The following is a 26,291-nucleotide window of genomic DNA, read 5'->3' as shown; positions in this document are numbered from 1 at the left end:
TATTGTCAAATTACTAACAGAATTCAACTTTGTTAATTTTTTTTTTTTAACATTTATTTTTGAGAGACAGAGCGTGAGCGGGGGAGGGACAGCGAGAGAGGGAGACACAGAATCCAAAGCAGGTTCCGGACTCAGAGCTGTCGGCACAGAGCCCAAGGCGGGGCTCGAAGTCGCGGACCGCGAGATCATGACCTGAGCTGAAGTCGGACGCTCAACCGACTGAAGCCACCCAGGCGCCCCTAACAGAATTCAACTTTAATGGAGCATTTATTAATCTTCTTTAGAAATGTTCTTTCAACACATCTGGGGAAATGCTGGGGCCTTAACTAGTTCTGAGTTCTAGTTCCAACTGGCCAATTTACTGGCCCTATGGCTTTGGGCAAATTACATTGTTTTTAAGTGTTTATTTTTGAGATAGAGCACGCATACACACACGCACAAGCAGGGGGAGAGGCAGAGAGAGGGAGACAAGAGAATCAGAAGCAGGCTCCGGGCTGTCAGCATAGAGCCTGACATGGGCCCGACTCTGGGCTCAATCCCACGAAGCAGATCACGACCTGAGCCGAAATCAAGAGCTGGATGTTTAACTGACTTGAGCCACCCCAGCGCCCCTGGGCAAATTATTTAATCTCTCTGACCTCCACTTCCTTCATTATGTGATGGAGGTCATAACACCTGTCCTGTCTTCATTTCAGGGGTGAAATGCGATTGTATTTCGGAACTTCTGAAAACTGATACTAGGCCCCAATCCTGCTGGATCTGATTCAGTAGGCCAGCACTGGGGTCCACAAAGAATCTGCATTTTATACATACAAACAGACCCAAACCCTCCATTTGTGGTCTATCTTATCCGCACAACGCACGGTCAGGGGCCCCATCCTGGCCCATCACAATGGGCTGGAGAGACAAAAAGACAAGCACTTCCCACATAGATGGGAAAGGCCTCAGATTTAGCATTTCAGAGCTCTGCAGAGCTTTGCTCCGGTGTCTGATGTTCTGTTCACCAACTTCCTCTTTTATGCACCCGCAATCCCATCCTTCGGTTGGCACATGCTGGGTTAGAGACAATCACTGACAAGAAGGGTGTGCCTTTGTCAACAAGAACTCCAAGCCTGGGACTCAGCGATGGACCTACCCGCGACGAACCCCTGCCAGGGACGAGCTGAGCCAGCACACGTCCTGCACGGGGTCCCTACAGGCACGCTGCAGAGGCTGGGGCTTCATGTTACGCAAGGAGTTAGGTAACTTGCCCACAGTCACACGGCAAAGGAGCAGTCAGCCTGGATTAAGGCTTTGGGAACAGCACATGCCGGACCCCGGATCCTAGCAGGCACACGGTCAATGGCTCGAATCTTCAGCCTTCCGGATTTGGTGCTGTTTTCTACACTCAGCTCCCTCCAGGTTTCTACGTACCTCCTGGAGAGGCCGAGACCGCGAACATCGAACATTCCTCAAACTTGTACACGCAACACAAACAACAGATTCAACTGATCCCTTGTCACTGCTTCCGCCGAGTGGAGGCTGCAGGGAAAAGCCAGCGGGTGACGGGCACAAGAGACAAGCCCAGAGCAGGCACTGTGCGGAGTCAAACAGACCAAACGTCAAGAGCCATTTTTGAGACACGCGGGCACACGTGACCGTGCACTGGGTACGGGATGAAATCATTCACTTTGGTGGCTGTGCTGAGGTGCGAAGAGCATCCTCAAGTCCGCAGCGGCGACAGAGAAAAGAAGGGGGACGGACAGATGAAGATGCGGCAAAATCCTGGTGACCTGTTTCACATGGGTGATAAGCAAATACACACGGCCTTGTGTGTACCGACCACACCAAAGCCCCAGGAAAAGAACCACTCAGTTCTCCCGGCAGTGCCGGAGGGGTTTGCCTCTTCAAGCCCCACACCCACCTCCACTCCGGAATCTTCTGGCATCCAGCCCAAGGGGAGGCCCGCTCCTTCTCCCAGTGGGAGAGGACACACAGGTGGACCTAGACCTACTGCACTGGCCACTCGGAGAACTTACCAGAGCAGCACCACCCTCCCGAGCTTGGGCCACTTGGCTGGAAAGAGGTCGTCTGGAAAGGCCCACCCAGGTGGCCCCGCCCCAAGACCTAAGACCTGCTTCCTGGCCCCCACCCGGCCCCCGTCACAACCACACGTCACTGCTGGAAGCTGCCGCTGGCTCCAGAACTGTCGTCCTCCTCACTTCTGTGTTAGTCACGTCAGGAGCAGGGGAGTGTCAGGCGAGGGGAGGTGGAGGCGAATGGAACCACTGGAACGAGGCTCCCGTCAGGCACGAATCCCCCAGACCCCCATGTCGGGGCCGCACCATGCCCTCCTCCCGGGCTCCTGAAGTGCTGGGGACAGTCTCCTCAGCCTCCACCCCTGCCGTCCACACAACCGGGAGCTAGATCGCCGATGCCCCCCCCCCCCCACCAGGACACCCCACTCCCCGAATGCTCGGGGGGTCTGTGGCAACAGGCACCTGCAGGACGGCCAGCACTCCCCATCTTCAGCTCAACCCAGGCTCCAGGACAGAGCGGACATTCTCTGACACGGTGACGGGTAATTTCCAGTAATTGCTTTATTCCATCATGAGAGCCTAATCTATCTTTTCCATCACCCGTGCCCTAGGTCACCTCTCCTCCGGCAGTACTGATGCCAAGAGGTGGGGCCGGCCTAACCAGGTGGGCAGGCGGCCTCCGTCCCCCCGACCCCGAGGCGGAGCCCTGGAAGCTGACTCCCAGGGTCTAGGGGACCCGGAGACCTCCTCGCCCCACAGTCCTGGGTGTGAAAGCAGAAGGCACGATGACGCCCAGTCCCGCAGAGACGGGGGCGGCTGACATCTCGGCACGGGGCTTGGTAACAGTTCTTGGTGCCGTACGGGAAGAAATGAAAACGAAAGCACAGGGACCGTCAGATCTTCAATTAGTAATTCCTCAGACAACGGTAAAATAAAAGGCAAAAAAACCAAAAAACAAAACAAAATTGTGATTTGGCAAACTGTTTTCTTAAATTTTAAATTAAAAGAAAAAAACATTCACACAGAAGAGATTCAACTTATCTGCTTTGAAGAAATATATTAAAGAAAATGGAAGGTTAAAAAAAAATCAAACCCCAAATAATGGTAAAAATAGACGTATCCTCTGTAAAAATCTGGGCTAATCTACTGAGTCATTCATATCTATTCAGTATTCAGAGCATGAGGTGAAACACCAGAGTATAAAAAAATTAAAAACCAAAAAGAGATACTGCCCTTGCGCTAACCCGCCAGCCTCACGGCTCGCTGGGCCTCTGGTCACCGGCCGCTGGTGGCTACAGTGTCTGGTCCCTCCCACCCGCCACAGACCTCACTCGAGGCCTTCAAAGCTCCTCCCTGGTCCTGCTCAGTTTTGTGGCATGTTCTTCTACAAACTTGCTCAAATGTTCCAGATCTCGGTTTCCATCCTCAAACTTTATCGGGTTCTTTTTGTCCCCGCTGGGGGCAAAGTAGATGGTCGGGAACCCCTCGACTTTGTAGCGGTTGTTGGGGATGTCGTTGGCGGTGGCGTCCATCTTGGCGATGACCAGATTCTTGTGGCCCTTGTACTTCTTGCCGAGGGCGGTATACTCGGGCTCCAGCTGCTTGCAGTGCCCGCACCAGGGCGCGTAGAATTCAATGAGGACGTCCTTCTTGGGGTCCATCACGATGGAGTCAAACGTCTTCCCCACCACGACCTTGACAGGTCCCTTGTTGTTCTTGGGCACTGGCTGGGACTTGACAACCGGCTTTAGTTTTCCTGCCCAGGAAAGCAAGCAGGGGAGCGTGTGAGTGCTGCAAAGGCCCTGGGCTCTGGCGGCCCTCACAGGACCAAGTGGCGAGGCCAGCCCGAGTGCAGGACGGGCGAATCCAATGTGCCAGGCCAGGTGGAGCCCACCTCTACTAGCGGGCCCCTTAGCTCTCTAGCCTCCTCACCCCTTCTACTCTCCCAGTTCCTGTAAAGGCCAGAGAGCCTGTTGATGGTCACACCCCAGGCCCGATGGGACGCTGGGCCCCGTCCGGGAAGGAGGTCACAGGAGGGGGGCCACCTGGTACGAAGGGGCTCTGGGAAGAGCCGGCAGCCGGGGCGAGGAAGGCCTGCAGGTACCAGCACAGGGAACGTTGGCAGACGGCGGAACGAGGTCCGCAGAGGACTCTGCCCCACGCCAGAAAACTGGGCCGAGGTGCTCACCCAGATCAACAGAGATACCCTGATGCCTCAGAGCAAGTTTTCCACGTGTACAAAACTTACTTTTAGGTCCAAAAGCCTGCTTTACACATTAAACATTTTAAAAATAGGGCTTCTCGAAATTTCTGAGATACCAGCCTTTTGTTACAAAAAAGAAAAGCAAGCGAGCATGGGGCCTGTCTGTGTCCGTTCTCCCACCCCCCAGGTACAGGACAATACACGCAGGGCCAGGCTCACCAGAAGGGAGTCGGGGGATGCTGTGTTGGAGCACCAGGTAACCACCCCTCCCGCCCCCAGGCTCCATGTGGGGAAGCCTGAGGCCAAGGCTCACCTTTTTTGAAAGCTCTGACAAACTCACGGAGGGTGTCAGAGTCAAACTCGTCGGGCTCCATGGCGAACTTCCGCCCGCCCTCGTCCAGGATGGCTGCGTTGACGTCCTCGCCGCTCTCGCTGAGCCCCAGGTCCTTCACCTCCGTGGCAAAGTCATCCTCATCAGCCACGGCGAAGGTGTACTCGGGGAAGTCCTTGGCCACCTCCAGGACCTTGTTCCGCCAAAACTGAGTGGCTGAAATGGGACGGAGCACTGTGAGCTGAGCCATAGAGATCAAGTTTAAGATTCTGTGGCTCAGACTCTCTGACCAAGCTCAAGCCTCACTTGGAGAGATTAGCATTTCTGAAAAGCGTCCTCCCTGAGCAGGTGGACCTTGCTCAAAAGCCCAATGAGCCCAAGTGGCCTGTGTCCAGTGACATAAACCCCTGCCTGCCTGAGGATCAGGGGCTGGTCTAGTCCCAGCTCTGCCGCCCCATCTCTAAGAGATCTCTGGACTCCACACTAAGCTCCCCTCGTGCTAAAAAAGGAAGGAAGAAGGGCAGCTCTATGTAGCAAGGAAGGAAAATTGCCTTGGAACCACAAATACAAAATACACCCTTGTGAACCCGCAAGGTCTTAGGTGCAGGATTCCTAAGTGCGAGAGCCAAGAGCCCCACCAAGAGCCGCTGGACAGGCCCTGGGGTCTCACCAGCTCTGTAATCAAAGCTGAAGTCCACGCTGTAGTAGACGACCACCAGGGGGCGCCGCGTGTACCGCTTGGCGTCATTGGAGGTCTTGCGATGGCCCACCAGGGGCAAGGTGTGCTTCAACACGTGGTCCCTGATGGCTGACCCCTCGGTGGTGCTCTGCAAAAAAAAAAAAAGGGGGGGGGGCAGGTGAGGAGCAGTTTCACGGAGGCGGGGCTCATCTCACCCCACCTTCCGCTGCCACTGTTAAGGAATAACAGCTCCGAAGGGACAGGCATGGGAGAGGAGCCGTCTGAAGGGGAGCTGCTGGGGGAGCACACCCAGTAAGACCCTGGTGTCTTTCAGGGCCCCTTGCCTCCAATGACCCCTAAGTGAGCTTCTCAGGCTACGGCAGACAGCATGTGACCTTTCCTCTGGGTCTGGGCTCGCCATCGGTGTCAATTAGAAACAGCTGCAGGGGGCACCTGGGTGGCTCAGCCGGTGAAGCATCTGACTGCGGCTCAGGTCATGATCTCAGGGTCCGTGGGTTTGAGCCCTGTGTCAGGCTCAATGCTGATCGTGTGAGTCTGCTAGGAATTCTCTCCCTCTCTCTGCCCCTCCCCAACTCACGTTTTCTCTCTCTCTCTCTCTGTCTCTCAAAATAAAAAAAAAAATTTTTTTTAAAGAAAGGAAAAGAAACTGCTGCGGGAAGGCGGGCTTCCAGACAACGGCTGTTCCCACGGCTGAACAGAGTGGAACGATCTATCTTCCCCTCATGTGACCTTCACTACAGCCCCACCGGGGGCATTTTACAGAGGTGAAGGGAGGGAGGCCCAGGGGCACACACCTGCTGAGCAGCTATGCTGGGCTTCGAATCCTACCTTGAGAAACAACACCCATGACTACCGGTTACACCAGAGCCCGGCCAAGCTCTCAGGGAAACGCGGAGCCAGACAGAGCTGCGTGGCTGGAGGCTGCTGCACCTGAGGCCACCCCTCCTGAGACAGGGCCAGGAGGCGGGGCGTGCGGGGCTCAGCTGTCTGGTACCAGGCACCCGTCCTTGGACAGGCTCAACAACAGTGGCTCTTAAAGCTGGTTCACGAGGCTTCCCAAGTGTTTTCCAGACGAGATGGACCCGACTGACAATTTATGCAGCACCTGTGACCAGCTGGGCACAGCGGCAGTGGCTTGGGGACACGGAACTCAGGCGACCGCCCCAAGGGGACACGCAGGGCCCCCTGACTCATGGTAAGACAGTCTCTGAATCAGAACCTCCAGACACCAGCCTCACAAACACATTACAGAGGAAGAAACTGAGGCACGGCCAGGCTGAGTTGCTCACCTAGGTCACACAGCTGGAAGTGGTTGGGGAACACCACACTCTTGGCTCTGGGCCCCAGTCCTGTCAGGATGGGACAGTCAGGGAGGTGGCCCTGTGTAGCACTAAAGGATGGCAGGAATTACCAGGTGGGAGGGGGAAGGTGCTCCAGGGGAGGAAACAGCAGGAACCCAGCAGGGTACAAAGTCCCAGGGGAGGGGAGGGAGCAGGGGGAAAGTGCTGGAAAAGCGCGCAAAGAGGACGGCAGGTCAGGACAGCCGCTGGACTGAACATCACCTGGAAGGTGACCTCAAGAGTAAAGCAGAGTGGCCCCAGGGCACACGTGCTCTACAGCTGGGCATGTGCCACCCACAGGCCTGCACCGAACTCAAGGGCAGAGCCGGCCTCACATCCTGCAAGCAAACAGCTACTTTCTTCTGGCAACGCTTCTTGTGCTGACTTTGCACCTGGCTTCACCTTGCCTGTCCTGCCTTGGTCTCTCCTTCGCCCAGATTTCCAAATCCACCTTTTACAAAATCGCATTTCACTGTGTTGTGTAAATTTTTACAAAGCAGTCTTAAATAATTCTGGCAACAAAGGTGGCATGTAAGCAATGCCAATCTATTTGTTTGTTTTGAAGTTTATTCATTCGTTTTGAGAGCCAGAGAGCAAGCAAGCAGGGGAGAAGCTAAAAGAGAAGGAGAGAGAGAATCCCAAGCAGGCTCCGCACTGTCAGCACAGAGCCCGATGCGGGGCTCGACCTCACGAACCGCGAGATCATGACTCGAGCCGAAATCAAGAATAGGGACACTTAACCGACTGAGCCACCTAGGTGCCCCATCACCCATCCATTTAAGGTAAAGAGTAAAAGGCAGCGATGTGTATAACAAACTAGACCAAGTGGCCCTTAACCTTTTGGGGGTTAAGGACCCCTTGAAGCTCTCTATGGAAAGCTGCAGACACCTTTCCCGGGAACATTCACACCACCTGGAACGGTGCCTGGTTCCTGGGGTCGCCTGAAGAGGAGGCGGAAGGGACAGGAGAGGGAGCAGCCCCCGTATGTCCAGGGGAAGAGAGGGGCCCTGAGCCTGAGCAGATGTGGCCATGAGTGAGACTCCAAGGAGGAGCCATGGTGTTCACGACCCAGGGAATCAGAAAGATTCAAGGTGGCCTCTCCAAGGCCCCACATGCCCCGTTCACAAAAATGGATCAGAAGGTACGAGGCTGCTCCCTACGGTGCTCACCCTGCCTGGGCCGCCACACCCTCCAGGTCCCAGGAGAGCCCTGGCGGGGGAATGGGGGCACTTGCAGCTTTCCCTCAGCCTGCCCCTAACCGGTGGTGGCAGTCTGGGCCATAGCTCACTGCTCTGCAGCCCTGTCTATCCAAGGAGAGCTCTGGGACCCTTGGCGTCGACGGTTCTTCCAAATCTGAAGATCCGCTCACAGAAGCGCCGGGCACCCGTGAAGCACTCCGGACATGGAGCTGGATCCAGGCTCACCCCGGGCCAGGAACCCCTCACGCCCTTCTCAAGGGAGTGTGTCACACGGTTTCAGAAGAGGGGGACTGGGTAGGCCAGCGGAAAGAAAAGCAAGGCCAACCCCATGTGCCTCACTCCACGGCTCCATCCGGTGGAGAGAGGCCTGCATCGCTCTGTACCCTCAGGGCCTCGCCTGCCCTTCGGCTAAGGGGGCCTAGGTCAGAGACAGGAGCACGTCCTGGCCCAGAGCAACGCTGGACGTGCAGGCCAGGCCCGCAGCGGCCGGGTGCCCAGGGAAGCTGGCGCTGGGCTGCAGGAGCATGAAGAGAGGGAGCAATGCTGGCAGGGGTGTGAGGCTCCCAGACCCCCCAATAAACCACCGACCACCCTGCTGCCTGCGCTCACGTCTTCAGCCTCCCAGGAACCTGCACCTTTACCATGGGGTGGGGAAATGGGGGCCTGGAAAGGCTTCAGGCTCAGAACCCCAGCGTTGGCTCAACCAGCAGCCTGAGGCCGATCAGAAGCCTGGGTGTACAACACAGTGATCAGTTCCACACGCCTGAAACTAATATTATGTTGTAGGCTAACTGGAATTTAAATAAATATTAAAAAAAAAAAAAAAAAAAGGCAGCCTGGGGCTGTGGTGGCCGCTGAGCCCTCACGCACCTGGATCTCCATCACGTAGCTCCTGGGCTCGAATTTGGACTGGAATTTCTCAGGCTGCATTACAACCAACTTCCCAGAGGAGACTTTCAAGAACTTTGCTATTTCAGTGCTGAAAGTGTGGTGGAATTTGTAATCTTCTCTTAGGTTGTTGGCTGAGGAAGTAACAGAATGGTAAGTACACAGCTTATTAAACTGCCTGACAGATCTAGGCTTAACTCAGGACTCTTAAAGCTGTTGCCCTGCAAAGACCATGATTCCCACTGTGAATTCTGTGTGGACGATACCTAGAGTATGAACACTTGAAGTTTGGATTTTAAAACTTGGTACAGGTGTATTGCCTTAGAGCCTCTATATCAGAATTGGCTTAAAAAAAAAAAAAAGATAACCGTTCACGGAACAGCTCAGAGCTAACTGGTCAGGAGCTACTGTCTCCCATCCAAGTACTAACCAGGCCCGACCCTGCTTAGCTTCCGATATCAGACGAGATCGGGCGCTTTCAGGGTGGTATGGCCGTAGACAGGAGCTACTGTCTCCAATGCTGAGAAACACATTAAACCCCCAGACAGTCCGTGTGAACAGGGGAGCGTCACACTGTTATACCCACAAGGCGGCTTTTCACACGCAGCCCCTGCGAGTGGGCTGGCCTCTCCCCCTCGGACTGGTGGCTGGCCCGTTTGCAGGCTGCAGGCCTTTTGCTATACACACTTTCACTTAGATCTTCTCAGACTCTCAAGATGAAACCCCCCAGCCTGAGAATACTCCAGAACGGGGGTTGGTAAACCTTCCGCAAAGGACCAGACAAGATCTTTGGCTCTGTAGGCCATACTCTCCTAAGCACTCAACTTTGCTTTCCAGTGTGAGAGCAGTTAGACAGCATGTAATAAAGCGTGGCCGCGGCCCTGAAAGACTAAGGAGACCAGGCAGGGGCTGGATCTGGCCCGCAGGCCAGTTTCTCCATCCGTGCCCTGAATCCCCCGGGGGGGAACGCACGTCAGTTCTCCATGCTGTCCTCACTGAGGCATCCAGACCCATCCTGAGCGGAGTCTGTGGTCCAAGCACTGGGTAAGACCTCCAATGGGTCTCCCCATCCTGGAGGGCGACTGGTTATAGGAAACATACGTTCTGGGGGAGGTGGGGGACGGCTTTCAAAATCAGCCAGACTTAGATTCAAATTCTAATTCTGAGACCTGCTCATTATGTGACTTTAGGCCTCCCCGGGCCTCAGCCCCCCCTCGACAGAAACAAGGAAGTCTACCCTGTAACCCCTGGGTAGGCTGGGGCTTCCCTCGGCATGTTTCTTCCTGGCTAGTTCCCAGCAGGTGACACGGTTACTTCATCAGTTAAGACTGATGAAGCACCTTGGCTCCCGTGTTGGACACGGAAATGGGATTTCCCTCTACTGTCGGTTTTACCACGCTCATCTGCACTTGATGGACACACGATCGTTCTCGTGCAGCACAGAAATTAGCACTAAGTGGCAACCGGTGCATTGAAAAGTTGCAGCTGCTACTCTAAAGCAGAAACCCAAGCCGTGTTTGGAGTGAGTGGGGTGTAGGGCATCGGAAAGGACGCAACAAGGCCGGAGGGCATCCTCAGGGCTGCTGAAAGAAAACATCTTCCACTCCTGACCCAGAGTCATCGAGGAAGGCAAGTACGCCTGCCACCAGGCAGGAGCCTGACAGTGGGTCTCAGGATGGGGCGAGTGCGACGTGCCCCACAGAACGCCACCTCTGACCGCTGTTCACCTCTCAACGCTAACACTGGACCTTAGCATTACCAGGCACGTTTGCTAGGTGCTTTGTCCACATCAGCTCAATTAACGTAACAACCTCTGATGTAGAAAACACCAAGTCGCCACCTGTGGTCCTTATGCTAATAATGGCAGAGCCAGGATTCGAACCCAGGCCTGAGTCAGAATCCCTCACTTTCTGGTCAAGACCCTGCCCTTGCAGAGGGACTGGGAAGGGGTGCCTGAAGAGACAGGGAGACAACGAACGTGGATGAACGTGACCGTGGCCCTGCTCCTCCTCAGAGCCCAGGGAGACGGCACACTCAGTATACGATCCTATCACCCGTGTGTATTCAAGGCAACAGGGACTGACCTCTAACCCCAACCCCAGAAAGGCGAGTCTGTTCCCACAGATGCTATTGCAATCCTTCATCAAGCTATCCCCTCAAGTGATGCCCCAGGAGCTTCACACAGGAGCAGCAGACTCCCCGACAACCTCAGACAGCCTGGGCACGTTCGCTTCATCCAGCCCAGAATGCCACTACTTACCGGCTTCCTGGTACTGCTGGTAGGCCGGGTCACTCTCCGCTGTAAAGACCCCGATGATGATGACATCGTCCCCGTCCTTCAGGAACTCCTGGACCTGCTTCAGAGCCACGATCGCCTTGGAGGGCGGCCCCGACTGCTCGATCATGTAGTCCACGATCCCTGGGAGCCGAGCACACGCCTGAGGAGGGGCGAGGGGCTCCGAGGCGCTCCACCCACCGCTCTCCCCGCCCCCCTACATCCCTCCCCCAGGACCCCCCCTCCCCGCTGAGGGAACACCAGGAGGCAAGCCTACCGTATTTTTCCCGTGGGCCGTTGTAATCAAAGGGTTTTCCCTTGCGGAAGATTTTCAGGGTGGGATAGCTAGAGACGTCGAACCTCTTGGCCAGGTCTGTTTCGGCAGTGGCGTCGACCTTGGCCAGGGGGATCGGGGGGGAACGCTGGCTCAGCTCCTTGGCCGCCTTCTCGTACTCGGGGGCCAGTTTCTTGCAGTGTCCACACCTGTAAGAAGCGACCGTTGTCAGGAGCCTATTCCAGCACGAACACAGTCTCCCATCCGAGTGAGACACAGAGGCCCGGCCCTCGAGCAGCTCCGTTAGACCCTGCAAACCTCTGAACGTCTCCTCGGGGAGGGGGTGGAGCCGGGCCACTCCGGAGGCCAGTGTGACATCACAGGTGCCACTCACACAAGGTGCACACAACACACACACACAAACAGGAGGGAGTTGGGGGGGGGAGGGCGAGTAAGACATGGGAAAGGCGAAGAAAAACAACGATTTTTCTCCATTGCAGTCGGGACAGGGAAGGACACAGGTCAGGGATGGCTTCATACAGGAGGTGACAGTTGATCTGGGACGAGAGAGACAGGTAGGAAGCGGACGTGAGTTGGTCAAAGGTGGGTGAGGGGAGGACAGACCGAAATAACCACATTAACAAAAGCACAAGGACGAACAGTAACCAACCCTCGCGGACGCCGCCGCCCAGCAGGGCAGCAGAGGGTGGGCCTGAGGACTCCGTACCAAGAACCGACGGCTCACATGGGGGCAAGGACCTCGCAAGTCACGGGCTCCGCGTAGTGAGCTGAACAAAGCACTGCCTTGTCAGGGTCCCCAGGATGCCTCGGGGCTGCACCCAACAGCAAGTGAACTGTCTGCAGCTACAAGAACTGTTCTCTGTGGGGTCAGAAACCAGGTGAACCTGCTCTCTGAGCATTTACTGAGCCTGTGACGTCAACGGGCAGCTGAGCCCAGCCCCCGGCAACTAGAACTTAGGATCCGTAACCCATCGTGAGACGTAACCTCACAGCCGTCTCTCCTCCAGCACCGGCACCACCTCCCGGGTCCCCTTTGTGCCGGAAACCTCACAAGAGGGGCCATGGCGGCCCTGCTCTCCACGTGCCCCAGGCCTTCCTTCCTCCTCCCACCACCCCGACTTCTCTCCGCACGTGCACACCCCGTGAGACCAAGTGCAGTGACTTCTGCTGCAGAATCCAGAGCCTGGGGTCACTGTCGTCTGCCCCGAGGTCACATTCCTGACTCTGGTCTACACCGCACACCCTGACAAAAAGCAAGCCTGCTCCAGAATCAGAACTGCTAGCTGCCCCGTGATGAATGCGCCAAGGTGAACTGCGAACCCCTGGCCTCGACGCTCACACCTCCCTTGAAGACAGTCCACTTTGCTTTGCTCTGTCTTCTCCGGCTGCCCACACCTCCGTGCTCTCCTCAGGAAGCACAAGAACCACATACAGCACCTCCACCAGCCACTCTCCGACTGCCTTTCTTCCCGGCATCTTCTTTCCCACGTCCGGGTCCCCCCCCCGAATGATCCCTGCCCCCGCATTCTGATCCTTTCTGCTCTCCTCTTGAGTTCTGTCGTCGCCTACAATCTGGGGGCCAGAACTGGCCACGTCACCTGCGTATGCTGGGGTCACGCAGGCCACACCCCTCCTCAACTCTAAGGGACTGGCCCACTTCCTCCGCAGAGCTGGGGATTCCAGTTCTCTGACAGGGAGCAGGCTTCGATCCCAACCCACGTGCTAGGGCCACAGCCCCCAGACAAGAGCTCTTCAGGCGCCCCAGGCCAGGTTCTGCTGTTTCTCCCCTACAAAAGCTGAAGCCCTGAGGCCAGGGGGTTGGCCAGGGTTGTGATGGACAAGAGGAAAGGAGGCAGGGCGAGTGGAGAAGGCAGAAGGCAGGAGGGCCGCAGGACCCTGGAGGCTCCGACTGGAGAAGGGGACACATCTGGAGCATGAAGCGAGGCTGAGGGTCATCTTCGAAGATCTGTTCCAGAACAAACAGCCACGAGTGGAGACGAAGACAGATAAAACCATGGTTCGAACCCCTCAGGAGGCAGCAAGGCGGGAAGAGGCGGCCTGAGGCCACCAACTGCCACCACCCTACCCACCGCGGTGGCAGCTCTGCAAGGTCCTCCTCATCACAGCTGGACGAACTTCCATGAACAGCATTTCCACACCTGCTACGGCCGTGTCCCCTCACACTGCCCCCCAGAGCCACAGCCGTCCCAGCGCCTTCCTGCATGTTTCCTCAGGGACACGCCCTCGGCACATCGCTGGGCAGGGCAGGCGCGTGATGACAGATGGACCCAGCAGGCACAGGCCTGGCGCATGAGGGAACATGGACCGCCTTGTGGCCCCACACACGGGCTCCACTCTCCTCTGTGCTACAGGCCTGTGTCTACCTCGTCCTGTCATCTGGGAAAAGACCACCGCTCTCTGGAGGACTCAGCAGTCAGTTCAGCCTTCACGCATGGCCGGGCGGAGGGGGGAGGGCCGTGGCAGGACCCCGTTCTGCTTCACACGCAGGCGTCTGTCTCTGACGCCCTCTACCCAGGGGCTATGGGGGAACCGAACGCGGGACAGGGCTCATCGTACCCGAGTACATGGGACAGATGGCATCTTACCAGGGGGCATAGAACTCCACCAGAATGATGTCTGCATCGTTCACCACTTCATCGAAGTTATCCTTGGTCAGCACAAGCGTGACTTCTGGTGGGGGCGTCCAGCTGGGCTGGGAGATCTCTTTGACCTTGGCCACAATTTCTGAAAGAAACCACACAAGACTGAGCACGGGCAGACCTCACCGCAGAGGCAGGCGGGGAGGCGCCGACAGACAAGTGGCAGGGCCTCGAGGAGAACGGGAAACGTCTGATTTCCCCAAATCCACTGGCAGTTCTCGCCAGCGCCGCTCCGCAGTTTGAGGCCACAGTTCAGGGTCGAAGGTCCACGGTTTCCACCAAACCCCCTCCTGCCCTCTTTCCATCCCCTGATGACTTCTCCGACGGCCCAACGCCAGCTGGCGAGTGAGACCCTGTTCTTGCCCCGCTGTGGTGCTCACCGCAGGCCAACAGAGGGGGTCTCCCAACGTCTGACCACACGTGCCTCGGAGTAGCCTCGAGGGCGTCCCCTTCTCAGGTACAAAGCCACGCGCGTTTCGTCATGTTACATCCGGCACGTGTCCCGACACGTCCGCAAAAATCAAGGAAAACGAGGAGGAGCAGCCCCTCCCCCTGCTGCTCGGGCCGCGTCGGCGTCACCTCGGAAGTCATTACAGACAGGCCCGGTCGTGGCCCCGCTCCCCAGAGATGGAGTCAGCGACGCGAGTGGGACACGGAACAGACTCTCACGAGGCACCTTCCAAGTGGCTCTTAGGAGCAGTGCGGGCACACTTTACATTCTTCTTTTTTTCTTTTGCTCTGCACTCACCAAGGAGCCGGATCTGAGAGCCACTCCCGCAAAGCAGGAGCCTTCAGACGGAAGTAAGCACAGCAGCAGACGCACGGCATGTCCACGGCGTGAACCCCCGCGCCACCATCGTCGGGGAGGCCCATGTACTAAAACGCACTTGGAGGCCACACTGCTCTCAAGATTCCAAACTGGCCACACCGCTAGGGGTCAAAAGTTGGGACCAGATGTCCACATATATAAGCCTTTAAGGTTTTACTTTATTTATCTATTTTGAGAGAGTAAACGTGTGGGCGTGCGCATGAGGTGGGGCAGAGAGCAGAAGGAGGGAGAGAAAATCCCAAGCAGGCCCCACGCTGTCAGCACAGCCCAACTCGGGGCTCAAACTCACGAACCAGGAGATCATGACCTGAGCTGAAACCAAGAGTCAGACGCTTAACCAACTGAGCCACCCAGGCGCCCCAAGCCTGTTTACTTTTAAACAAGAAGTACACGGCTTTCAGCCTGTCCTTCCGTGAAGTTCCTCTATGTGCTGACATGGGCAAGACATTATTTGTTAGGTAAAACACGAATGTGCACATGATATGCTGACAACTGTGTGAAAATCTCACACACACACACACACACACACACACACACACACACACGCTGCCACCTTCCTGGAAGGGAGCCAGATAGCCAGACTCAGGGTGGAAAGGCTATCCCTTATCTACCTCCTTGAATTCTGAACCACGCAAACATATTTCTGGTAAGTTCTCAGACAGATACAATGTGAAAGTAAGTACTGATGGATGTGAGGTCTTCTTCGTGCACCTACAATGGGCTCCAGTGCTTAGAAGATCATAGGACTGACCCTCACACCAGCTCAAAGAGAATTCAGATCAGACCCAAGTGACCTCCTGTTCCTCGGACGAGGAACTTGAGGCCTGGCAAGGAGAAGACACTTGTCCGGGACCAGTGCTATGTCACGACTGTAAGACCCAAACCTTAGTCAGTGCCATACCACACCAGGAAAGGAAAACGTAACATAATTTTTTTTTTTCCTAGTGATTAAGAGATATGGTGAAGAGGGGCACCTGGGTGGCTCAGTTGGTTAGTTCTCCAACTTCCGCTCAGGTCATGATCTTGCAGTTTGTGAGTTCGAGCCCTGCATCAGGTTCTGTGCTGATAGCTTCGAGTCTGGAGCCTGATTTGGATTCTGTATCTCCCCCTCTATCTGCCCCTCTCCCTTGCTCACACTCTGACTCTTTCCCTCAGAAATAAACAACCATTAAAAAAAAAAAAAGATATGGTGAAGATACCACAACTTGATTTGTTCATTCGTTAAAAAAAGAATTTAGCGGGGCGCCTGGGTGGCTCAGTCAGTTGGGCGTCCGACTTCGGCTCAGGTCATGATCTCGCGGTCCGTGAGTTCAGGCCCCGCGTCGGGCTCTGTGCTGACAGCTCAGAGCCTGGAGCCTGTTTCAGATTCTGTGTCTCCCTCTCTCTCTGACCCTCCCCCATTCATGCTCTGTCTCTCTCTGTCTCAAAAATAAATAAACATTAAAAAAATTTAAAAAAAAAAAAAAAAAAAAAAAAAGAATTTAGCTTGTGCCTAATGTCAGTCAGGCAGGGATCCCTCGGGCTTGATTTTGGAAGAACCACCTGGCTCCCAGTGCCTGTAGTTCCTAATATGGGGTTCTGGACCCACAGCCTCAGTAAGCCCGGGGAGCCTATAAGGAATGCACATCATCACGCCTGACCTGAAGCGTAGTGAACTGGAAGGCTGGGGATGGGGCTCAGCACGGGCTGCGGGAGCCCACCAGCTGAGTCTGACGGAAGCTCTACAGCACCGCCGAGAACCTGGCCTCGGGCGGCATGTGACACACGGCCTTCAGATCTGGAGTTTCATGGTCTGAAACGGGAAGAGACCCCTGCCACCCTAGGACAAGTTTATTTTGATCTCAGTTACCTGGAACATTCCAGCAGGGACCACTCCCAGCCCACACAACTGGTCTTCCTCTCTATTACCCAAACTCCCCCTCTCTCAGCTTTCCTGTGGGAAGACAGTCCCGGCCTCACCTCCCCCTGCAGCTCAGGCTCCACTCACCTTCCTGGGTCCGGGAGCCCTCGTAGTCCACAGGCTGCCCCTTCTTAAGGACCTTGATGGTGGGGTAGCCGCTCACGCCAAACCTGCTGGCCAGCGCCGACTCCGAGGTCGCGTCAATCTTGGCCACAGGAATGGGAGGGTCATTCTCCTTCAAGGCATTGGCGATTTTTTCATATTCTGGAGCAAACTGCTTGCAATGTCCACACCTAAGAAAGAGATTTAGGGAAGGAGAAGCAGGTTAGCTGTACCCACGGAGACTTATACCCAGCAATGCACACAAACGCCGGGGCACCGGGACCAGAATGATCGCAGTCAAGAGAGACAGACACAAGGTAACACAACGAGGAAGCCACAGTGGCTGGAGTCAGACAGACGTAGGCCAGAGTTCCCGTTCCGGGCTGGACACACACTCCCAACACCTCCAAACCCCAGTGCTTTCACCTGTAAGCTTCTCAAAGTCCATCAAGGGACCCCTTGTGAGGGGTCTATGATGTTAAAAACTCTTTACCAGGGGCGCCTGGGTGGCTCAGTCGGTTAAGCGTCCGACTTCAGCTCAGGTCATTATCTCACGGTCCGTGAGTTTGAGCCCCGCATCAGGCTCTGTGCTGACAGCTCGGAGCCTGGAGCCTGCTTCGGATTCTGTGTCTCCCTCTCTCTCTGCCCCTCCCCCACTCATGCTCTGTCTCTGTCTCAAAAATACATAAAAACATTAAAAAAAAAACCCAAAAAACCTCTTTACCAAAGACCCTTCTGGTTGTCTTCGTGCATTCCCTCAGAGCACACGGTGGAGTTTTCCAGAGGCTACATCACAGATCACAACGTCCGCATAGTGATGATAACACGTAAGGGTTATCATTAAAGATGAATTAGTATTGAAATTTCTCTGTTTTAATGTTCAATATGGTACATACTGATTGCCATAATCCACATACAAAGCTATCTGGAGGGCACCTGGCTGGCTCAGTCAGTGGAGCGTGTGACTCTTGATCTTGAGGTTAGGAGTTCAAGCCTCATGTTGGACACAGGGCCTTTAAAAAAATAAATCAGCTTTCTGTGCCGTTAGCATTCTTGCAGCCATGGTGAACGTTCCTAAAACCCGCCGGACTTTCCGCAAGATGTGTGGCAAGCGCCAACCCCACAAAGTGACACGGTACAAGAAGGCAAAGATTCTCCTTACACCCAGGGAAAGCGACATTATGACAGGAAACAGAGTGGCTATGGTGGGCACACACAGCTGATTTTCCAGAAAAAAGGCTAAAACTACAAAGAGGATTGTGCTGAGGCCTGAATGTGTTGAGCCCAACTGCAGATCTAAGAGAATGCCAGCTATTAAGAGACGCAAGCATTTTGAACTGGGAGGAGATAAGAAGAGAAAGGGCCAAGTGACCCAGTTCTAAGCTTCTTCTTTTGTTACGTTATGAAGACAACACAGTCCTGAGGTTACGTTCACTTCAAAAAAATAATAACAATTAATTAACTCCTTAAAAAGCTATCTGGAGTCACAAGAGCAAAAAGCGAGAAGTGATGATCTATTATTACTGTTAGTTAATAATATGACCTCACGAACCTGTTGTAAGGACTACTTAGTTACCTTGTACGGAACACCTCTCACTTGAACATCAAACAAGGGACCAACCACGTGAGTATATCTTAACTATCTTGTCTCAAAAGTGAACCAAGGAGGGCAGAGGAAAGAGGACGACAAGAAGGAACAGAGGCCAGCAGGAGAGGAGAGGAGGAAGGGACACAGAGCTGTAACACTGCACACAGCGGTGGGGGGGAGGATAGAACGAGCGGGGCCCGGGAACTGTGTGCCCTTCCACACCGGAAACCACCGTGGGCCAAGCTTGCACTCGGGCAGCATGTGGTGGGAGCAGGGAGGTGGGGTGGCCTTGACACAGGTCAGGGTAGAATCTCTAACAAGGGACGTGTCTGTCGCCAACGCGGGTCTCCGCGGCGGCACAGCTTGTTAAACGTGCCCATGCCCCGGCCGTGGCTATCAGAGGTCACGTTCACATTCTGAACTGCTAAGGACCGTGTTCCACGAGGGCCGGCTCCCTGGATGCGGGGTCCCTGGCGTTCCTGCACCCGGACACTCCCACCCCGCCGGGGTCTGGATGCCCGTGAGGCACCAAGCGTGACAGCCCAGAGGAACCCCTCGTCCAGGCTGGCGGAGCGAGGAGGATGAGGGTCCTTACCATGGAGCATAAAACTCCAGCAGCACTGTGTCTTTGTCTGCCACAAAGTTATCAAAGTTTGCGTCGTTCAGGATCAGGACCCCATTTTCTTCTTTCACTTCCAAGTCGTCTTCCTCCTCGTCGTCGTCGTCCTCCTCCTCCTCTTCATCCTCAATGGCATCTTCCTTATTAGAAGAATCTGAGCAGAAAATACCCACAATGTTGGGAACCTGGGGACTCTCCTCCTTAAAAACTTCCCTAGGACCCCAAGCCCTCAAAGTGTGGCATGAGTCCTGAGTGGCCCCTGAGGACCACCACGAGCCGGGGTGGTGACATCAGGCCTCCCCCACCCCAGAAATTCAGGGTAGAACCTGTAACAAGGGACGGGTCTGTCGCCAACGCGGGTCTCCGCGGCAGCACAGCCTGTTACACGTGCCCACGCCACGGCCGTGGCTATCAGAGGACACGTTCACATTCTGAACTGCTAAGGACCGCGTTCCACGGAATTCCGCTCCCAGTCTGTACACTGGGGAGCCACTTAGGATTTCACTTCAAGGGAGGTCCCAGTTAAAGGGTTTGAAAACCACAGGTCTAGAATTTAATGTCTCAAAGCCCCAGCGGGGCTTGAGGGCAGGACGAGGCACCTGTGCAGACGCAGCCCCGCAGCCTAGCTCCACGTGCCCCCTGCCCAGCCTGGGGGAACCCTCACCGTCGGCGCCTCCCCCTGCACTGGGATCTGATCCGCTCCTCAGCACCACCCCTCTGCGGGCTTTCCAGGCCTCGCCCCTGTAGCAAAGCCCCTTTATCCACATCCCACGCTTTACTTTTTAGGGCACCTCATTCTCTGGTTACCCCATGTTTGTGCTCCAGGGCAAGGCCAACTTTCAACGACATCTTCTTCCTCACTGACTACGCTTCCCACAAGTAGGGCCTCACTCAATCTCCCGTAACAAACACGTGCCGGGCCCCCCAGACAGCACCACGCTTTTCGTTCTGGAGGATGGACTACTGACCAATTCCAGTTCTCTGACTAACCCCAGCGATCTCCAGGGTGGGAGCTCTCCCACGAAGAATTGTGAAGATTTACAGGGTCAACACGCGTCAAAAATACACAAACCACACCTTCATGGGATGCCTTGCCCGGAAGCAAAGCTCTCTTCCCAGAACACGAGAATCTGGGAGTTTAGCTCACTACCCAGGGATACAGGAATCTTCCACCAAACTACACGTACGGGGCACCATGAGCTGTTGTTAACCAGGATCCCCGGCTGCTGTCGCATCGGCAGACAGAGGTGCAGGAAGTACCAGAATGGCAGCAACCCCGGAGCCAGGTCATGGCCAGGGTCCCGTTCTTCCTTCCGGAGGGGCTCCCTGGGAGACAGAGCAGCCCCGGTGGTTCTGTGTTTGGGGCTGAGGGTGAAGTCAGCCTCGGGATTCTGGAACCTCCAGGACTCGCCCTGGCTCAGCCCTGCCCCTGACTAGTCCAGGGCTGGCTCCGCGGCTGCCGGGACGAGCCAGGGAATGGGTCCGGGTGGCCTGGCAGCTTTGCCCGTTTCCGTGAAAATCTACCAATCGGCAAACTAATTATAAAAAACCCTCAACCCTCAACCGCGTCCCTTCACGCATCCTGCTGCTTTTTCCTGGCTTCCACGTCTCTCTCCAGCTTACGGTGTAAGATTTCCTCCTTTGTGGGGGGAGGAAGAATGGCCTCTAAAATCCCAAAAGAAAAGCCACCGATTTGACAAGTATGAACCGAGCAGACTCTCCTTTCCTGGGACTGGTGCCCCCCAACCCTGCCCCCAGGGCCATCGCCCTCTGACGTGTGCTCTTTCCCTGGCCTCCCTCCTCCGCAGCAGGAGCTGCAGAGGATGGGCCTGCAGAGGCCCCGGGCCCCCAGCAATGTCACCAGGCTTCCTGGATGTGGAGGAAGGCAGGACCTGGAGGAAGACAAAGCAGGCTCGGGCTCCGTCTCCACCTCTTAGGCTGGTGGCCTAAACCGAATCCCCTCCCCTGGTCACTGGCACGCAACACCATACACCCAGGTCTTCTGTCAATCTGAGAACCTAAGGCTCTTGGGAACCTGAGTTTAAAACTGGCCGGCGAGGGCTCCCCCAGGTTCTTCTGGAAATACCGCCCACCCCGAGCCCGCAAGGCAAGAACTCAGTACTGAGCTTTCCTGTTACGGCCTGTGGGACAGCAGCTCCGTTGGCTCTCCAGAAGGCCAATCTGCCCACCCTTCGCTTTAAAGTCCTACCCACGATGACCTGTGTAATGGCTGCGCACTTGAGGGCTTGACGCGGGAATGTTCTGCAGGTTCTCTGCTCCAAGTCGGGGCTACGAGGCACCCCACGCCCTGCCTCCAGAGGCTCGCGCGGGCCGGACAGCCTGCTGACAGCAGTGAGGCAGGGCCTGTGGGCCATGCGGACCCACGCTCACTGCCTGACTGCCCTGCCCATTCGAGAATCAGATTAACTTGCAAGCAAACGGAAAGACTGGAGGCCGGCTGGAAAGAAAGCACCGGGAAACTTAATCTGCGCTTTAAGCTAGGAAATACAGCGGGGGAAGAGGAAGCACTTGGCGATCTGCTCAGAGCATGGGGATAAGGTGAATTTTACAAAAAGAAAAAACAAAGATGCCTTCTCACCTACCCTCAGCCTGATCGGGTCTGTGAGCACAACTAGTGAGTGCTCTTAAGTGGGTGTCCCTGAGCTACCACGGGACAGAGTTCCTTAAGAGTGAACTCATTTCGGGGTGCCTGGTAGCTCAATTAAGCATCTGACTTTTGGTTTCGGCTCAGGTCACGATCTCACTGTTCATGAGTTCGAACCCCGAACTGGAATCCTTGCGGAATCCACGCTGACAGTGTGTAGCCTGCTTGGGATTCTCTCTCTCTCTCTGCCCCTCCCCTGCTCATGCTCACTCACATGCTCTCTCTCAAAATAAATAAACTTAAAAAAAAAAATCTTAAAAAAAAGTGAACTCGTTTCTTCATACTTGAAAAAAAAAGTTTTTTTTGGTTTAAATGACAACAAACAAAACGACAGGGCATTCCCTACATAATTAAAGACTCTCAAATGCATTAAGTCATGCCTCTACCTTTCCATCCCTTCCCAGCTCGCAGATAACCCCAGGACTGGACCCACTACAATCTGAGCAGGCAATGGCTCTATATTCCTACGTACTAGGAACCCACCCACTCCTGCAAGGAAAACACCCCACATTAAAAAAAAATTTTTTTAATATTTATATTTGAGAGAGAGAGAGAGAGGGAGACACATACACACACACAGAGCATGAGGAGGGGAGGGGCAGAGAGAGAGGGAGACACCAAATCCGAAGCAGGCTCCAGGCTCTGAGCTGTCAGCACAGAGCACTATGTGGGGCTCAAACCCTCGAACCGTGAGATCGTGACCTGAGCTGAAGTTGGATGCTTAACTGACTGAGCCACCCAGGCGCCCCAAAAATATCCCATATTTTAATGGGCAGGCTGTTTTTTCACTGGGCTTCACTTTTAAGACTGGGACATTCTAGGATAGAAAATACATCCACCTCTTTGTGTAAGTGGCCTGAGATGATCTCTGAAATGGTTCACTACTCACTTGACCCGGAAAACCCGACAAAGTCATGCAAATCAAGAGGTTCAAATCTTCGTGTTCACTTTAAGAATACACGGGAAACTGCCCAGGCCATCAAGGGCATGCATATCCGAAAAGCCACCAAGCATCTGAAACATGTCACTTTGCAGAAGCAATGTGTGCCATTCCCACACTACAATGGTGGGGTTGGTAGGTGTGCCCAGGCCAAACAGTGGGGCTGGACACAGGGTCGGTGGCCCAAGAAGAGTGTTGAATTTCTACTGCACATGTTTAAAAAGGCAGAGACTAATGCTGAACTTAAGGGTTTAGATGTAAATTCTCTGGTCATTGAGCACATCCAGGTGAACAGAGCCCCCAAGATGTGGCATAGAACTTACAGGGCTCATGGTCAGACTGACCCATACCTGAGCTCTCCCTGCCACATTGAGATGAGCCCCACAGAAAAAGAGCAGACTGTTCCTACACGAGGAGAGGAAGTTGCACAGAAGAGAAAGATATCCCAGAAGAAACTGAAGAAACAAAAACTTATGGCCAGGGAGTAAATTCTGCACAAAGCACAGGGAAATAAAAGTAAAATCAGAAAAAAAAAAAAATCCAAAGCCTTCCAGCATCTTCTGGATGGATGCCATTCTCTTTAGCATGAGGCCAATGAAGCCCCTCACACCACCTCCACAATGCTCAGCCTACATGGTAAGACCACTCCAGAAGTGGGGGCCCCTCCTCCAGCCAGGCCTCTGCCATCCCTGTCCACTCTCCACTGTTTATCTGATGACCACACCGGAGCCTTGCCCAGTCTGGACACAGGCAACTCCTTTCAAGGTGTCCTCATTCTACCTCCTCAGCTGCTCACTCTTCAATCCCCACCAGAGAAGTGCCTAGAACAGGTGGATAAACTACCATCAGGTAAAAACCATGAAGCTTGCATTAAACAAGGAAAAAAAGAAATTTGTTATCAGACAGATCATTAGAGGTGATATTTATTAGGTGCCAAGCACCGTGCTGAGCTTTTTAAACACACTCTCTCACCCCTGGAGGGAAACATTACATGCACTTTACAAAGAAACGAAGGCACACAGAGTATTAGTCACGTGCCCAAGGATCACAAAACTACTCAGTGGATGGAGAATCCTGACCACTCAACTGCTCTGGTATACTGTCACAGCAGATTTTCTTTGCAATATGCCGAAAGTTTTAGGCGGAATCAGGTGGTAATTACTTCTCAGGAATGAAGAGAGAGGGGCTGAGCAGTTCTTTAGCACTGCACCCAAGTGACTTTCCACTTCACTTTTAAACCTAAACCAATCCCAGATAAAAAACAGACAACCACCTGCATCAAAGTATTTTCCTTCACTATTTTTAGCTGGATGTAAAGATGTGAAAAGTACCATTGATTTCTAATCTGAGACACAGAAAGTCCCACAACCTAAGGTTTACACCACCGGAGCTTAAGTTCTATTTGGCAGTCATATTCTCGGGATGGGGGAGGGGGAGGAGTGTCTTTTCGATCCCAGACACCACTGTGCTGTCTGAATCTAACATGTAAGAGGCAAAACAAAATCAAAACCTAAAGACTGGGAACATCTAGGGTGGAGGGAAATGTGGCGCCAAAATAAATCCGCAGGACAAGTTACCTATGAAAGTGAAGGGGCAGGGAACCCCTCCCTCAGGGATGGGAAAGGGTCAAGGTAGGGACTAGAAGCCCCTCCCCAACGCGCCCCCACCTCAAAAGCACATGCCCTGCAAGACCCACCATGACCATGACAACTCCAGAGATTCCTGGGATCACCCCAGGGGCAACTGCTTCCCAGGGCCTTCATGGGATTAGTGACCTGTCACCCAAATGATACACTTGCTAGTCCTAATAACCCTTGGGGTCCACCCAAGTCTGCCACTCTCTCAGGCCCCTTTAGAACTGTCCCCAAAAGAGTCACTGGATCAAAATCAAGACAAAATTATTTTGCTTTTTAGCTGCGTTCCAAAAACTACTCTCCAGCCTCACTAGTCCTGAAACTTTGAGATGCCTCCTAAAGTTTAATGTGCATATGAAATCAATGAAAAAGTTTAAAATACAGATTCCAGGGCACACCCCTGCAATCTGCTTTGGTATATTTTGGGCCTCTGTATTTAAATAAGCATCAGATGATTTGGATAAAGGTCCCAAGACACACCGTTATCTGGTTCCTTTCGGCAGGTGCTTTTTCCACCACGTGCCGAATTTTACTTCCTTTTCTGTTTTGGCGAAGGCTTGAATCAGTGACCCACACAGAAGTTACTCAATCTGTCTGAAAGGGTATAAAGTTCACACACTTCCCCCTACGCACTACTATTAGAAAAGGGGGGTTATTTATACTGGAACAAACTGGCTAGGGGAAAAAAAAAAAAAAAAAAAGAGGTCATCAGGAGAAAAGCCAGAGAGGAAGAAAGTTAAGACCAGGAATGGGATGCCTGTTCTCTAGGAACAGTATTCTTTTCTTGACTACTACTGCTTTCTAATTATGGACGTTTTCTCATACCATTTGTTTGCAGCGAGCTGGTTTCAAAGAAAAATGTGGCAACGATGGCTAGTAGCTGTCTAATGTTCGTACTAGAGCGGGAGCTCTATGGGCCATGGCCACGCTCATCCTATACTCCCAGAAGCCTGCTCGGTGACTGGCACATAGTAGGTGCTGAATAAACAGGCGCAGAGGAAATGGAACCTCTGGTTTCTAACAAATGCAAACCAAGCTGTCCCTTTCTCCCTCAAACCAAAACCCAGGTGCTATTTCTTCCCAAATCTACAAACCGCATTTTCAAAAAGTAAGATGCCTGCGGCCCGCCGCTGCCCGGGAGAGCTCCCACTCTCGCCCCTTCACCAAGACCTGTTTTGCAAACAGTGGCCCCCTCTGCCTTCCCGCTCCCTGGGCGTGCTCGCCTGGAAATTTTAACCACCACCCTTGCCAAGAGCGAGCAGTCAATCTGAACACGAGTAAAAACTGATTAGAATCTGGGTGAAGGAGCCAGTTGCAGAAAAGGCACCTGACACCCTCTCCGCGTCCCAAACCTGGTAGGCAAGGGCTTGCTAAGAGGCCTCCGCCGCCGTCCTCTCCCGGGATCTCCTAAGCGATCCCGCCCACCGCTACTGCCCTCAAACTCCAGCAAGTTGCCGCCAGTAGCGGAGGGGCTCCGCACGGAACCCACCGGTCCAGGGTCGCACCCACCCCGGATCTCACCCGTGGGCCCCTGCGGCCCATCAGGCGCGGCCCACCGCTGGCCGCTCACCTTCGTCCGGCCCCCCGGCGCTCGCCACCGCCAGCAGCTGCGCCAGCGCCAGGAGCAGCACCAGCAGGCAGGCTTTCCGGGGCCTCATCGTGGCAGTGCGCAGCGCGGCCTCCCCACGCCTTCGGCCCCTGGGCACTCCCGGACCTCGGGCCCCCGCCTCGCGAGCGAAACCGGAGGGAAAGCGAGAAACCCCCCCAGGAAGTCCTCGCCGGCGCTCGGCTGGGGGCGGGGAACCCACCGCCCGGCCAATCCCAAACGGACTGGAGGCACGGGCCGCGTGCGCCTCGCTGCGCGTCGGTGCTCCGCGGCGCCGCCCTCCTCTCCGGCCCTCCTCCCCGTCCTCCTCCGCGCGCCCCGCGGCTCGCGCGTTTAAAGCTCCGAGCCCTAACGTGAGGTGCCCCCTTCTGATTGGCTGCGCTGCAGCCACCAATCAGCGGCTGCCACTCGGTTTGCCGGGAGCGCACAGGCTGAGAGAGGGAGTGAGGGAGAACAAAGGCGGCGGGCCAGGGCCAGAGGGGCGGGGCCGGGCTGCGCA

The 26,291-nt window shown here is 54.7% G+C and overlaps 2 protein-coding genes across 2 annotated transcripts; one reads left to right on the top strand and one right to left on the bottom strand.

The window, feature by feature from the left end:
• Positions 1–2,561: 2,561 nt before the first annotated feature.
• On the bottom strand, positions 2,562–26,111 carry PDIA4 (protein disulfide isomerase family A member 4). Its single transcript, XM_058723936.1, has 10 exons — positions 25,757–26,111; positions 18,924–19,101; positions 16,726–16,931; positions 13,856–13,994; positions 11,232–11,437; positions 10,940–11,098; positions 8,662–8,813; positions 5,223–5,379; positions 4,535–4,768; positions 2,562–3,774 (listed from the first exon to the last, which is right to left on the bottom strand). The coding sequence occupies exons 1-10, from the start codon at positions 25,842–25,844 to the stop codon at positions 3,359–3,361; spliced, it is 1,935 nt and encodes a 644-aa protein (XP_058579919.1). The 5' UTR covers positions 25,845–26,111; the 3' UTR covers positions 2,562–3,358.
• On the top strand, positions 22,439–23,040 carry LOC131508791 (large ribosomal subunit protein uL22-like). The gene has a single exon (XM_058723937.1). It carries the CDS (start codon positions 22,474–22,476, stop codon positions 23,038–23,040), a length of 567 nt encoding a protein of 188 aa, XP_058579920.1. The 5' UTR covers positions 22,439–22,473.
• Positions 26,112–26,291: the final 180 nt, after the last annotated feature.

This window comes from Neofelis nebulosa, chromosome 4 (assembly GCF_028018385.1).
Source record: "Neofelis nebulosa isolate mNeoNeb1 chromosome 4, mNeoNeb1.pri, whole genome shotgun sequence".
Lineage (NCBI taxonomy): Eukaryota > Metazoa > Chordata > Mammalia > Carnivora > Felidae > Neofelis > Neofelis nebulosa.
Note: the sequence above shows the minus strand (reverse complement) of the source record. Positions and strands in the feature narration are given on the sequence as shown.

Excerpts from the sequence above, each read along its gene's own strand:
- LOC131508791 (XM_058723937.1), top strand. The coding sequence starts at position 22,474 with ATGATCTCTGAAATGGTTCACTACTCACTTGACCCGGAAAACCCGACA.
- PDIA4 (XM_058723936.1), bottom strand. The coding sequence starts at position 25,844 with ATGAGGCCCCGGAAAGCCTGCCTGCTGGTGCTGCTCCTGGCGCTGGCG. Across the intron at positions 19,102-25,756 it reads CGCCGGGGGGCCGGACGAAG|ATTCTTCTAATAAGGAAGAT; the intron begins GTGAGCGGCCAG and ends TTTTCTGCTCAG. Across the intron at positions 11,099-11,231 it reads CGGCCCACGGGAAAAATACG|GGATCGTGGACTACATGATC; the intron begins GTAGGCTTGCCT and ends CTCGGCTCCCAG.